General features: G+C 52.4%; 1 protein-coding gene across 3 annotated transcripts in view; it reads left to right on the top strand.

Moving 5' to 3' along the window:
* EPHA8 (EPH receptor A8) overlaps nt 1–5,090 on the top strand; it is a 35,950-nt gene extending 30,860 nt beyond the window's left edge. The window contains exons 11-17 of one of the 3 annotated variants that reach the window (XM_049713213.1): nt 35–220; nt 485–546; nt 1,116–1,325; nt 2,090–2,239; nt 2,326–2,516; nt 2,804–2,977; nt 3,116–5,090. In XM_049713213.1, the coding sequence (XP_049569170.1) occupies nt 35–220; nt 485–546; nt 1,116–1,325; nt 2,090–2,239; nt 2,326–2,516; nt 2,804–2,977; nt 3,116–3,230 (1,088 nt within the window). In that variant the 3' untranslated portion in view covers nt 3,231–5,090. Of the gene's footprint in view, nt 1–34; nt 221–484; nt 625–1,115; nt 1,326–2,089; nt 2,240–2,325; nt 2,517–2,803; nt 2,978–3,115 lie in introns of those variants that run through there. The other 2 variants (XR_007478706.1, XM_049713217.1) reach the window with 2 other exon arrangements.
* The last annotated feature ends 8,421 nt before the right edge of the window (nt 5,091–13,511 follow it).

Here is a 13,511-nt window from a genome sequence, read left to right as displayed (position 1 = left end):
GCCCACCCCCTGCCTGCCCCACCTGGGTTCACAGGAGAGTCCGGGGAAGTCTGCTACGGGCATCTGCAGGTGCCGGGGCAGCGGGACATGCCCGTGGCCATCAAGGCCCTCAAAGCCGGCTACACGGAGAGGCAGCGGCGGGACTTTCTGAGCGAGGCATCCATCATGGGCCAGTTTGACCACCCCAATATCATCCGCCTTGAAGGTGTCGTCACCCGTGGTAGGTGCCAGGCGACAGCAGCCTCACCCTGCAGGGCCCCTTCTGCTGCATCCCCAGACCACCCTGCCCTGCCCCATCCCCCTGGCTCAGGTCCCCAGATGACTTGGCATGGAAGGGGGCCCAGAGCCTGGAACCCCAGTGGAAACCCTACGTTCCCTGGGGCCCTGGGTGCTGGCCCAGCTCCTGGCAGCTCATAGCGGGGGCGGGGGGGCATGTTCCTGATCCCCCCACCAAGAGCCACCTCCTCCCCGGCGCCGTCCCCAGGCCAGCTGGCAATGATCGTGACCGAGTACATGGAGAACGGCTCTCTGGACACCTTCCTGAGGGTGCGTGCCCCGCCACTCCTTTCACCTGGGCCGGGGGAGGGAAGTTCAGTCTGGGTGGTGGGAGATAATGTGAGACCTCCAGATACCCCCTCCTCCCCAGAGCTTGGACCCAACAGACCTGGGGAAGGCGAGCCAGGTGTGGGGAGGGGTCTTAAAGGTCAGTCCATCAAACTGCCTTTCAGCCCCCCATCACGTGGAAGTCCCTCTGGGCACGGGTCCTGCTGCCCTGTCCTGCAGACAGGCTAAGAGGGGTGCCTCTGTGGGGACCCAGGGCCCCAGTCAGCTGGGAGGCATGGCGGGTAGTGGTGGAAATCCCTAGATGCCCAGCCCTCGCCGTGCCGTTCATCTGCTGGGTGCTCTTAGGCACAGGGCGAAACCTCTCTGGGCCTCCATTTCTCCTTCTGCAAAGTGGATGACCAGTCACTGCCACCCTACCTACCTCTCAGGGTTGCTGTGAGTGTAAATGAGACGTGAGAACAAACCTTAAACAGCAATATGCTTCCTAAGCAGTGAGGCACTTTGTAAACTGCAAAGAGCCTTCCTGAAGCCCAAGCCACGTCCCCCTGCAGACTCACGATGGGCAGTTCACCATCATGCAGCTGGTGGGCATGCTCAGAGGAGTGGGCGCCGGCATGCGCTACCTCTCGGACCTGGGCTATGTCCACCGCGACCTGGCTGCCCGCAACGTCCTGGTTGATGGCAACCTGGTCTGCAAGGTGTCTGACTTCGGGCTCTCGCGGGTGCTGGAGGATGACCCCGACGCCGCCTACACCACCACGGTGCGTAGCCCGCACCCCCTTTCCAGCAGGCCCTGGGATGGAGCCCCCCACATGTCGTTAGGGAAGTTGGACGTTTCAGGGTTGCCTTCAACCTGGGGCGAGTCCTACCTCTTCTCTGCACCTCAGTTTGCACCAAAGCTTTCCCACCTCTGTTCCGTCACTAACTGGCTTGCGGAGATACCAGGGCCGGTCCCCCCATCACTCACTCACTAGGATTTTTGGGGAGAGTTGGCATCTCTCTGAATCGCCTCCACTCCACGTCTGTCTCTAACGTTTGACTAAAACCCAGCATTTTCAAAATGTGTTCTGGGGGGATTTGGGCTTCTCTAGCAGTGCTTTAGGGGCTGCCTTAAGGGTGGAGGGCCTCCACCCCTGCCTCTGTCAGGACCTTCCCTTAGGATCTCGCCCACTGAGACCCCAAATAAGGTTTCACTTAGAGAAAGGATTTTGTGACCAAAAAAAACCCCTCCAGGGGAGCTAGAAAATTACTAGACCACGTTCTCCGAGCTTCGTCACTTGTTCAGGCATCAACCTGTTGACTGATACTTACTGAGCATCTACTGGGTGCCAGGCCCTCCACCCACTGTCTTTTGTTCAGTCTCCACACCAGCTCCATGTGCAGGTCTCCCCCATCAGAACAGGTGCTCTTGGAAGGTGGAGGCCGTGTCTCTCCAGCCAGCCTTCGAGTTTCCCAGCCCAGATCCCTGCCTTCAGCTCCCTGACGAGCTGGGGAGAAGCTCTCAACACTCGTGTGTCCGTCGCAGGGAGGGAAGATCCCGATCCGCTGGACAGCCCCCGAGGCCATCGCCTTCCGGACCTTCTCCTCGGCCAGCGACGTGTGGAGTTTTGGGGTGGTCATGTGGGAGGTGCTTGCCTACGGGGAGCGGCCCTACTGGAACATGACCAACCGGGATGTGAGTGCCGGAGCCTGGCTGGGCAGAGGCGGCCGGGGCCTCGGAGGGAAGGGCCGCTCCAGCCCATTGCCGTGTTCCCCCCACAGGTCATCAGCTCCGTGGAGGAGGGGTACCGCCTGCCCGCGCCCATGGGCTGCCCCCGCGCCCTGCACCAGCTCATGCTTGACTGCTGGCACAAGGACCGGGCCCAGCGGCCTCGCTTCTCCCAGATCGTCAGCGTCCTGGACACGCTGATCCGCAGCCCTGAGAGTCTCAGGGCCACGGCCACTGTCAACAGGTGCCTGGCGCCCACCCCAGCTCTGCCCACCCCAGCTCCGCCCGCCCCAGCTGCCCTCCCCGCTTGCCCTAGACAAGGCCCAGACTTAGTCCAGGCCTTGGGATGGCTCTGCCCTGACCCCTGGACCAGACCCAGCCTGGGCCTCTGAGCCCTGTTCAGAGCTCTACTTCCAAGCCTGCGGTCTAACCCTTCAGACCCTCCTTGCCACTGCCAAGCCTAGATGGAGGCTGAGTGGCTGGCGCCAGTGTCTCCTGGCAGACCACTTACCAAGGGCCCCTGTGCCTCAGGTGCCCGCCCCCCGCCTTTGCCCGGAGCTGCTTTGACCTCCGCGGGGGCGGGGGTGGCGGCGGGGGCCTCACCGTGGGGGACTGGCTGGACTCCATCCGCATGGGCCGCTACCGGGACCACTTCGCTGCTGGGGGTTACTCCTCTCTGGGCATGGTGCTACGTATGAATGCTCAGTAAGTGGTGGGCTCCTGGGGACGGGAGCAGGGGGAGAGGCCAGAGGTGGAGCCGCTGAGGATGGCAGCTCCAGGGATGGGTGTGTCCCCGTCTCCACAGCTCCCAGACTCCCAGGTCAGCACCGCCTTCCTTTACAGGGATGTGCATGCCCTGGGCATCACCCTCATGGGCCACCAGAAGAAGATCCTGGGCAGCATCGAGACCATGAGGGCCCAGCTGACCAGCACGCAGGGGCCCCACCGGCACCTCTGACCAAACCAAGCCAGGCCCGGGTCATGCCAGCCGTCAGAGGACTCGCAGGGTTGGCCACCCCAGGCCTCTGTCCCTCCTCCTTGGCTGCCTTCCCCTCAGGTGCCAGGGAGGCCGAGGACTCCACCACAAGACCTGGAGTTATCTGGGGTCAGGCCACCTGGGAAGGGACCTTTGGTGCCCAGGAGGGAGGGGACAGCTGCCCCCAGGGCAGAGGGCCTTCTCTTTCCCAGAGGCTGGGGCCTCAATGCCACTGAGCCCAACGGCGATGTCGCTCACCTGCCTCTGTGTGTGTGCGCGTGTGCGTGAGGGTGCCTGTGTGCACGCACTCACGTGCTGTAGGGGTGTGTTCTCACGAGGTCACAGGAGCCCTTGTGAACACGTGTGATCATGTGTGTGTGTGTCCACCCATGAGGTCCCCCGTGGATGTGTGCCAGTTATGGTGAGTGTGCTTATTCGTTAATGCTGGGGGCACGTGTGTGTGACTGTGGATGGCATGTCATGAATGAGGATGCGTGTCACAGCGTGAGGATGCGTGAGCAGGGAACTCGGTGTGACACTGCCCATCAGCTGTGGGCCCAGGTCCCAGCACCCACAGGGACTGGGGAGAAGCTCACCCCCCTCCCCCAAGCCTGGAGGCTGGAGCCAGGGGCTACTTCCAAACCACACCAGCACCAGGCCCACCCTTGTCTCCGCCCAGGTGAGCCCACCCCCCGCTCTATCTCAGGTCTGAGCCCTCCCTCTAGCTGGTGGGGGGCCACCTGCATCCTCCACCTGGCTCCCACCACTGCTTCAACAGGAAAACAGGGTTCCCGGCCAGCCCCTCTGGCCACCTTCTGTGTAGGCATCAACACAGGGTATGTGAGATGCCCTCAGCTGAACTTGGCTACCTGACCAGGGGCCAGGGCCCACCAACTTCCTTCTAGTCTCTGATGCCCCTGCACAGCCTAGGGCTCCTCACTTGCAAGTCCCTCTGCCAACCTCACTGCTCAGCCCTGGCCTGCCCCCCAGACCCACACCTAGGAACAAGGACCATAACATCCTGGTTTTCCAGTCCCAAGTCCACCCCTCCTGCACCTTCCGGGCAGACCAAGGGAGTGTGCCTTGTCCAAGGTCACATGGCAGCAAAGTTTCAGAGCTGAGCCCCCTCCCGGGGCTTTTTCCCCACGTCCTCCCGCACAGAGGAGGAAGTCGCCCCCCACTCAGAGTTGACCCTCCCTCTAACGGCCCACCAGGGTATGTAAATATCTTTTTCTACCATGTCAGAATATTTTTTCCTCACTCCTGACAATGCAAAAATGGTCTTCAAAGCACATAAGAAGCACCCAGGGTGAGAAATCCCCATCCCAGGGGAAGCTGGCGGGGGCCCAAGGGACCCCACTGAGCAGGATGCCGGGTTACCCCTGCCGGCCCCGAGGGAGGAGCAAGCTCAGCCCCGCCCCCTGCCCAGCCCTCCCAGTAGCCAGCACAGCTGTTCCACGGAGACACCAGCACTGAGCCCCCTCTCCCTCCTGCAATAATTCGGGGAGTCTCAGCCCCGCCCAGGTGCCGCAGCCAGCTCTCTACACCTCTATATATTATATTACTATATAGCCGAGCTGTTCTTCCTTCCTATGGAAGTCGGAAACATGGTCAGGACACGATCCGGGGAGGACCCTGTCTTCCTCCCACCCCCACCCCACTCTCACCCAGTTCCTGGGCTCTGTATCCTCACAGCCAGGGGGAACAGAGTGGGCCTGGCACTTGGGAAAGTGTGGCCCCTGCCCCCAGTGTGAGGTGCCCCTCACAGTCCCAGGGATCTGCCTCGCTGTGGTCTCCATCCTGAATCTTGTACTTACCCACATTGAGAATAAATTCTGCCTCATCTTTGCCTGTGTCCCCCATTTTTTCCCATTCCTACAACCTTGACCTCTCCTGGTAAGGAAGGACCAACCTTATGCTGTGCACCTACTGTATGCATCCCATACATTTTTTTTCCCCTCTCTGGTCTTCTCATCTATCCTAGGAGGTAGGATTCATGTGCCCATTTTGTGTAAGAGGAGGCTGAGTCTTGTAACTTGCCTAAAGTCAGTTTGGGGGGGTCTGAATCGGAACCCAGGTTTTGTCCAACTCCAAAGCTCATGCTCTGCTAGGAAGCACCCCCATGGGACCCCAGTTCTTTCTTCTGTGAGGTACAGATGGTGCTTAACACTGGAGCTCAATCCCTTGTAGCTGGGCATCGCCCTTGCCTCGCGTTCTCTTGGGGAAGAAGGACAGCCCTGGAGGAGGAATGCATGAGAAAAGAGCGTCTCATGGGACAGCTTCCCTGGGAACAAGGGGCCCATTGAGAGACCTGGGTCCTATGGGGCAGGGAAGGGAAGACAGGATGCAAGCAGCTTCCATAGTTACATCAAGAGGCAGAAGACCCAATTCTGCTCCCAGAGAAAGGGGACAGCAGCAGGAGAGGGTGGTGGCAGCAGAGCCCAACTGTGTCCATTTGGGTCAATGGCTCAGACATTTGGGGAAGATACCCCCGGGGGCCTTGCTGATGAACAAGTAAATGATCTCCAGTAGCCCCTCCAGCTGAGGGAAGTGTCTTCGTTCCTGCCTCTCCCTCAATTTGGGAAAGGGGGACCATGGAGAAAACACATTTAATGTGTTTCCTACAATCTCACTAATAATCATGCTCAGGCCAATGTCCCACGTGGCAGAACCATCATGTAAGCTAGATCTGCCTGAGGTCAAGCCAGATGTGTTTCCCCCTGGAACTCTAAACTCCGATCTAGGCACCACGCTTCGGAACCAGCTGTCTCCTATGAGGAAGAACCTGTTATTACATAACTTCTCTTCCCTAAGGACCAACCATCTCGGTAGGACCTACAGAGCACCTACTATGTAGTGTGTGCCACTGGGGATACAAAGCGGAACTCTAGGCGGAGGTACAGAGCACACAAAAATGGTTCCCTCAATTGGATCCAGGGGGCTAAGTGTCCAGAAAATGGTACATGCAGAGGGGTTAAAGGAGGTTAGAGGAGGCGTGTGGGGGACATTGAGCCTGGAGGGCAAGGACTTCTTGGAGGAGAGAGAATTCAGCTGGGCACTGGAGGATGAGAAGGGTTTGGAGATTCATTTCCTAGGCAGCGCCCTGTGCAAGGATGGAATGCAGAGGAGATAAAGAATAACAGCCACAGGAGAAACAAATCATGCTGGTGGATGGGAAGCCTCCCTGCTATAAAGTTGACTAGTAGCTTCCAATTTAATCTATACATTTTATTCCCAGTAACACTTGCAATGAGGTTTTCTCTGCAACTCGACAAGGTCATCCCAAAATGTAGATGGAATAATAAAGAACCGAGAATAGCTAAGACAGTTTTGAAGAAGAAATAAGAGGAAGAGGAAGGGAACTGCACCCTGCCAGATCTCAATAATTACTCTAAAGCTTTAATAATTAAAATCATTTGACTTAGTCCCAGGAATAGAGAAACAGATAAAAAGAACAGAATAATGTCTAGGAACAGATCCAAATATATATGAATGTTTGAAACATGGCAAGGGGTAGTCAGTGAGTGATGTTAGGACAATTAAATACCCCCATGGAAAAAGATAAAAGTAGATTCCTGCTCACACCACTCACAAAGTAAGTTCCAGGTTGATCAAAGTCCTAAATGTGAAAAAGCAGACTATAAAGCTTTTACAAGAAAACAGGAAAATAACTTTACGATCTTAGAGTAGAAAATAAGACACAACAAGCACAAATGATAAAGGGAAATGATGATAAATCTTATTTCATTAAAATCAAAAACTTCTACATGACAAAAAATAAATTTGTTAAAGCCGTGGCTGGGAGAAGATATTGGTAAACTGTGCAACCAACCAAGAGAGAATTAGTTTCCAAAATTTAAAAAAAAATTTTTTCCAACTTCAAAGAATCAATTTACCAAAACATTCCAAAGCAATAGGAAAATGGACAAAAGGTATGAACAGACAAATAACAAAGGAAGAAATTTGAATGGCCAATAAAGATATTAAAAAGATTCTCAACATCACTAGTAAAAATGGAAATGAAAATTAAAACAAAAATTAGATAGCATATTACACCAATCTGATTGGCAAAATTAATCTATAACACTAGTATGATGAATGTGGTGGGGGGGAATAGCAATATTTATAAACTGCTGGTGGGAATGTAAATTGGTACAACTACTTTGGAGAGAAATTTGGAAAGAGTAAATTTTAAGATGAGACCCAGCAGCTCTGCCTTAGTGTGTGCCTGTCCTAGGTTAGGTCCCCTAAGCAGTGCCTGAGATTCTTGTGCAGGTGATTTATTGAGGGAGGGCTCTCATGTGAAGAGAGAGAGGCAGGCAGATAAGGTCGGAGGAAATGTTAAGTAATGGTGGGTTCTCAGTTGGAGATTAGCTTCAATCTGATCCTGTGGGGAGGTCTGGAGGATTAATAACATTGCAGAGCGAATCTGCCTTAAGGCAACGGGGCCAGAATTTTGCACCCCCCATATCCATCAGTCATTGGCTATGGGCTGCCCAATGCAGGGGGGCAACTTATAACTTCCTGGATGAGGACATTCCCAAGAAGCTGTGAGCAGCTGTGAGCCCTTAGCAGCCAACACTCACAGCAGCTGGAGGATGAGTGCACCTGCAGTTCAAAGAACCTGGGTGGAGAACCCAGAGTGTTTCCTATGCATCCTAGAGAAACTCATATGAAAAAGGATACATGGACAAGGATATTCATTGCAACTTAGTATGTGATAGAAAAATGAGGAGCAGCCTAACTGCCTCTCAGCAGGAGAACAGGAAAATAAGCTGCTTTATAAATATAGTGAAATCATCTATCACAGTTAAAATGAACAAACTAGATCAACATGTCCCAGTATAGGTAAATCTCAAGAACATAAACATGGAGTGAAAAAATAAATGATGAAGGAATGTGTACGGTACTATACCATTTATATAAACTTTTAAACTTTATGTAACAGTAGAATTACAGGTTTTGCATGCAAAACTAGATGAAGACAGTACACGTCTGGAACAGATAAACACAAGCTTCAGCTCAGTTACATCTGGGGAATAAAGGCAAGGAGGAGGGGGTATTGAACTGTATTGATAGGTTTCAGTTATTTTCTTTTTTTAAAAAGAGAGGGCTCTGAAACAAATATGGTAAAATGTTAAAAACCCATTTAATCTTGGTGGACACATACCCGTCTGTCACATTATTTTCTGATTTTTTCTGAATGTTGAAATGTTTTATAATTAGAAAGTAATGAGGGCTGCTTTCAGGGATCTCAGCGTCTCGGGAGAAACCGGAACCAGCCCTTCGGAGAAGTGGAGTGCGCTGTCCAGGGTGCTGGACTCCAATGGCTGGGGGCTGGCTGTGCAGCAACAGATCAGCAGGTCCTGTCAGCTCTCTCCGAACTGCACTCTAAATCTAACCATGTATCTCCACTTGCCCCCAAGTCTGAGCCACCACTACTCCCCTCCCCTGGCGGTCTGCGGGAGCCTCCTCATGGGTCCACCTGCTTCCTCTCTCGCCCCCATAATCCATTCTCCATGGATGGCCAGAGGGATCTTAAAAATTTTAAAGAGATCATGCCACCTCCCTAGTTATAAAACCCTCCAAAAGCTTTCTATCAAGTTGATAATGACATCTAAAACCCTCACCTGGCCTAAAACACCCAACACAACCTGCTCCAGCTGGCCTCTCCCACCTCCCTCCACTCATCCTCCCCTCACTCACGCCCTTCTTTTTACTTCTTGAACGTGCCAGGCCTTGGCATTAGCTCTTCCTCCTTCATGGGACGCTCTTCCATGTCTTCAAAATGTTCAGCCCGACAGTGACTGCTTCTTCCTGGGTCACTTTCTACCATGTTACCCAATGTTATTTTTTTATAGCCCTTAAAACCTGTTGAGGTTATACATGGTCTATTTACTTATTTTCTGCCCCCATCATTCAATACATTCTAAAAAGCAAGTATGGCATCTAATTTACTCAATGCTTTAACCCTAGCACACAGCACATTTGTGGCCCTCATTTGTGTGTAACAGGTGTTTGTTGAATGAATGAATGAATGAATGAATGAATGTATATTTACTGAGCACTTCTTCTGTGATAGGTCCTGCCTTGAATCTGTGAATTCTGGAGTATATAAGATAATTTTTGCCCTCAAGATGCTCACAGGCTAGAGAAAACATAGAAGCCAAATCATAGGATCATAGAATGTTGGAATAAGTTCCTTTGTTTTATTATAGAATTAGAGGGCTTTGAGGAACCAGATTGTTCATTCTCCACACCCTCTAGGTTTCTTAAATAAAGAAACCCAGCCCTTCCCAGAGAGAGAAAAGGATTCACCCAAGTTCCCACAGCATCAGAGGCACAGTCTGGGTCTGAACCCAGGTCACCTAACTTTTCATAACGTGCATTAAAGGAAGGCTTCCCAAAGCAGCTTTGGACTGTCTTCTACCTCCTGGATCTTGGTATCGCCATTCTAGGACCACCTGCAGAAGGGAAAAAAATTCCCCAGAGGAGCAGTTTGATGATCAAAAGGAAATCCTCAGACATATGAACACCTTACACTTTAATCAGATACAATGCCTGAATTTTCACCATTAGTATCTCATCTCTTTGGAGCAAGCCTTGCTCTACTTGGACTCCCCTGAGGAAACACAGAAGCCCCCTGGAAGGATAACCCTCTGGGCCCTGAGTGTGGGCAAAGCTGGCCAAACCCTCCCAGCCCTCTGAGGGAGCTTATGGGGAGAGGAAAACAGATGGCACGACTGGGAGTTAGAGGAGGTGTAGGAAGAGGTGACCCAAGGCACCAAGCAAACGTTTCTAATCTGGATATACCCATGTATCTTGTCTCATCCCTTGTGCCCACTCCCCAGAAAACCCACAGAGGACCCTACAGCCACAAGAAAACACCTGCAGGTCCATAAACATGCTCGGCCCTCTCCCATGGCTGTGGAACATGTATGTTTTCCACTAGAGAAATGTCCTTCCTCTCCTTCCCCCTCTGGTTAATTCCTCCCCTACTGAAGATCCCAACCTCTGGTACCCCTCTCCCTAACTTAGGGATGGATGCCTCCCTTCTCTGAGCTCCCACAGGCCCCCAGACCTCCCATTAAAACACTTATATTGCACTGTGATAGATCCCCTCCACTCCCTGTAGACTGATTAAGGCCAGAGCTGTTCCTATTTAGCCAGAGAACCCCAGTGCTCAGCCCAGGGCTAGATCGTGGTCAGAATTCAGTGAATGAGAGAGACACAGACAAATACCCCTTACTGGAGCCCTGGGTAAGTGCCCTATCTTGGGGTCAGTTTCTTCATCCTTCCCTTCCATGTGACCCTGAGCCCATTACGTGGGGTCAAATACTATACACACCACACAGGCTTGTCATGAGGATTAGAAGATGATATGAGGGTAAGATACAAGGGATCGTGTCTGGTGTTGGTCACTATAGCTGAAGGAAGGTGGCTGGGTATCTCTGGGATTGTGCAAGGGTGAGGCTGTCGGTGAGCATGGGTGCGGTTTTGGAAGCAGGAAGGGGTAGGCTAACATCCTATCCCCACGGAAGGCCCCTCACCATTTTTCCTCTATCTCTCATTTCACCTAGGGGATGATGGCCTAGGCCCGTGGACCACCACCTCTCAAACTCCATTCCCAATTCCCCGGGCACCTCATTAGGACACCTCCATCTCTCCCACCCTCGGTGGCTGGGGAAGGGTCAGCTACTGGCGTGAAATTCGCAGTCCTTGGAGGGCTTGCATTTCCATGTCTCCTGTGTTGGGGCTGGTGGAAGATGATGAATAAAAGATGGGAATGGGGGGAGCGCCTGTGGCTTTAAGAGAAATGTGATGAGCATTTAGAGTGGAGAGATTATCACAAGAGCTCCTCTCTGAATACCAAAGATGAGGGGTCCAGCATCAAATAAAATAAACCAAAATAAACCAGAAAGCCACTTTCCTGCTTTGAGGTGGCAGGAGCCCAAGGGAAGAAGAAGGGGGCCCAGGGTCTTGGCTGGGCAGAGGGCAGGGGTAGAGGTGATGCAGATTCAGGTGAAGGAAGCCAGGAACCATCAAGGGAAGGTTCAAGTGAAGGCATGGCCAAGGTGACACAAGGGCTGGGGCCAAGGCGGTGAGGGGAGGGGAGCCCAGCTGCAGTCCCCTCCCTCCCAATGCTGACATCATCTTTGGATGCTAAAAAGTAATTATTCCTCCCCCGCTCCCCGGCCACACACTTGTGTGAAAGAGGCCATGAAAAGAAGGCTGTCTGTATGGCATCTATTGGGAACCTATATGGGTGGCTTATTGTTCTTATTAATACTAATGAATCACTATTTACCACAATTTTATCATGTGCCAGACACAGTGACAAGTGCTTTCCATGCATGCTTTCCAGTCCTCACAGCAGGCTTATGAGAGTGTTACTATTACTATTCCATTTTTACCAGTAAGGAAACCAAGGCACCGGGAAATTATGTAACTTGCTCAGAGCTGGTGAGTGGTGAACCAGGATTCAAACCAGGTCAACCTGACTCCTTGGGGAAGAGCAGTGGTGAGGTGTGCTGGAGGGAGTGGTTAGGGTTGTGGGCCCTGTCCTAAGCTCAGGAATCACCCAGTCAGTCAGCAGATCACACCTGGAAAACCCTCCCAGTCTCACTGGACCAAGAGGATGAGTGATGGGGCAGAGCGGCGGCGGGGCGGGGGGGGGGGGGGGAGGGAGACACGGTTATGGATTTGTGTTTTGATGACTCTGAGAGATCGTGCAAATATTTTTGTGCATGCGGTAGCAAGTAACTGTGCAAAAGGGTATGTATGACATTATCTCCAAGGGTATATATGACTGTTGGTGTAGGAGTGTATGTGCATGTGTCTCTGCGAGTATGGCTCTGATGAGTAAGTATATGCCATGAAGGTAAAGGCGGCTGTGGTTAATGGATGTGTCTTTGTATGTAGAACCCAGCGAGTAAAATACATAAAACACACAAGTGTGTGTTATTGGTGTTGGTGTACTATTGTATATGCAATTGTATGTGTGTGTGTGTGATATATGCATTTCCATGACTGTGACATGAATCAGTGCATGACTGAGTGTATGAGTGGTGTGTCACTATGTAGAGGGTAGTAGGAGCATGTGTGCGTGTGTGTGTGTGCGTGTGTGTGTGTGTGTGTGTGTGTGTGTCTGTGCATGCAGGGATGCCAAGCTCGGGTGGTCACCTCTGATTCCCTCCCTCCCCTAATCTCTCCTCCAGTGACAGAACTGCATGTTTGTCAAGATGCTCAGAATAGGAATCACTCTGCCTCAGTGTACGGATCCTCACAGGAACATCGTGGGCACGTAATGTCCAAGTTCAGATGCACAGCAGAGCCCCAGAATCCAGTTTAACACATGCATTTGGCCCCTCCTCTGAGATCCTCCCAGCATCACTCACAGGCCAGGCAGACACTCCTGGTACTATCCTCAAGAAAGGCCAAGTCTCGGAGGGATTATGTCCCAGGCCCTTTATATATATCTCCATCATTCTTCCCATCCTTTCACAGCTGGGGAAACTGAGGCTCATACAAGTTAAGACTCTTGCCTCCAACGTCAGGCCAAATTGCTTTCCCCCAAGGTCCCCAATTTCTGAACTTATGCTCCATAATTTCTCCTAATTCTTGTCCTGCCTGAAACCAACACTTAGTAAATTATTTATTCAACATTTATTCAGCACTTCCATCCTGTGACCAGATAACCTGGCCTGCCAGTCTTTAGCCAGTGGTCTAAGGACTGGAGCCATCACCTTCCGTGGACTGCACTGAGCCTCAAACCCAGCAGGACACTCTTGCAGCCAAACACTATGGAGCTGTCCTTGGTGCTGATTCTGCATCTGCAGGCGCCTGACTCCAGGGCCTGGGCTGGGGCCACCTCTGGACTTTGAGAGGAGCTGAGGCTGGATTATTGGAGGTATTGGGTCATAGTCAGGGGAAGTGACTTTCCTGCCATGCTCCGTGCTGGCTTGGCACGTCTAGAGCCTTGCCTTTCTTCTTGCCTAAATACTTCTTTTGGAGTTTCTCAGGGACTGGGTGAGGCTGATGCAGCCTAGGTCCTGGTTGAGTAATATTTGCTAGACTGTGCTGAAGGAGGTAAACAGAGCCTTGGGTGTGTCAAGGGGAGGATACCATGCTGAAAGGGGGATCTGGGAGCCATGGAAACAGGAGATTGTGTCAAGACCCTAGTAAGGACAGGGGAGCATCCCCTATCATTGTCTTCAGATCCTGGAGGGGCTGTCCTGGGAAAGGGATTTGGGATATTTCCTC

The sequence above is a fragment of the Orcinus orca genome, chromosome 1 (assembly GCF_937001465.1).
Source record: "Orcinus orca chromosome 1, mOrcOrc1.1, whole genome shotgun sequence".
Taxonomy (NCBI): domain Eukaryota; kingdom Metazoa; phylum Chordata; class Mammalia; order Artiodactyla; family Delphinidae; genus Orcinus; species Orcinus orca.
This window is presented reverse-complemented; position numbering and strand designations above follow the sequence as displayed.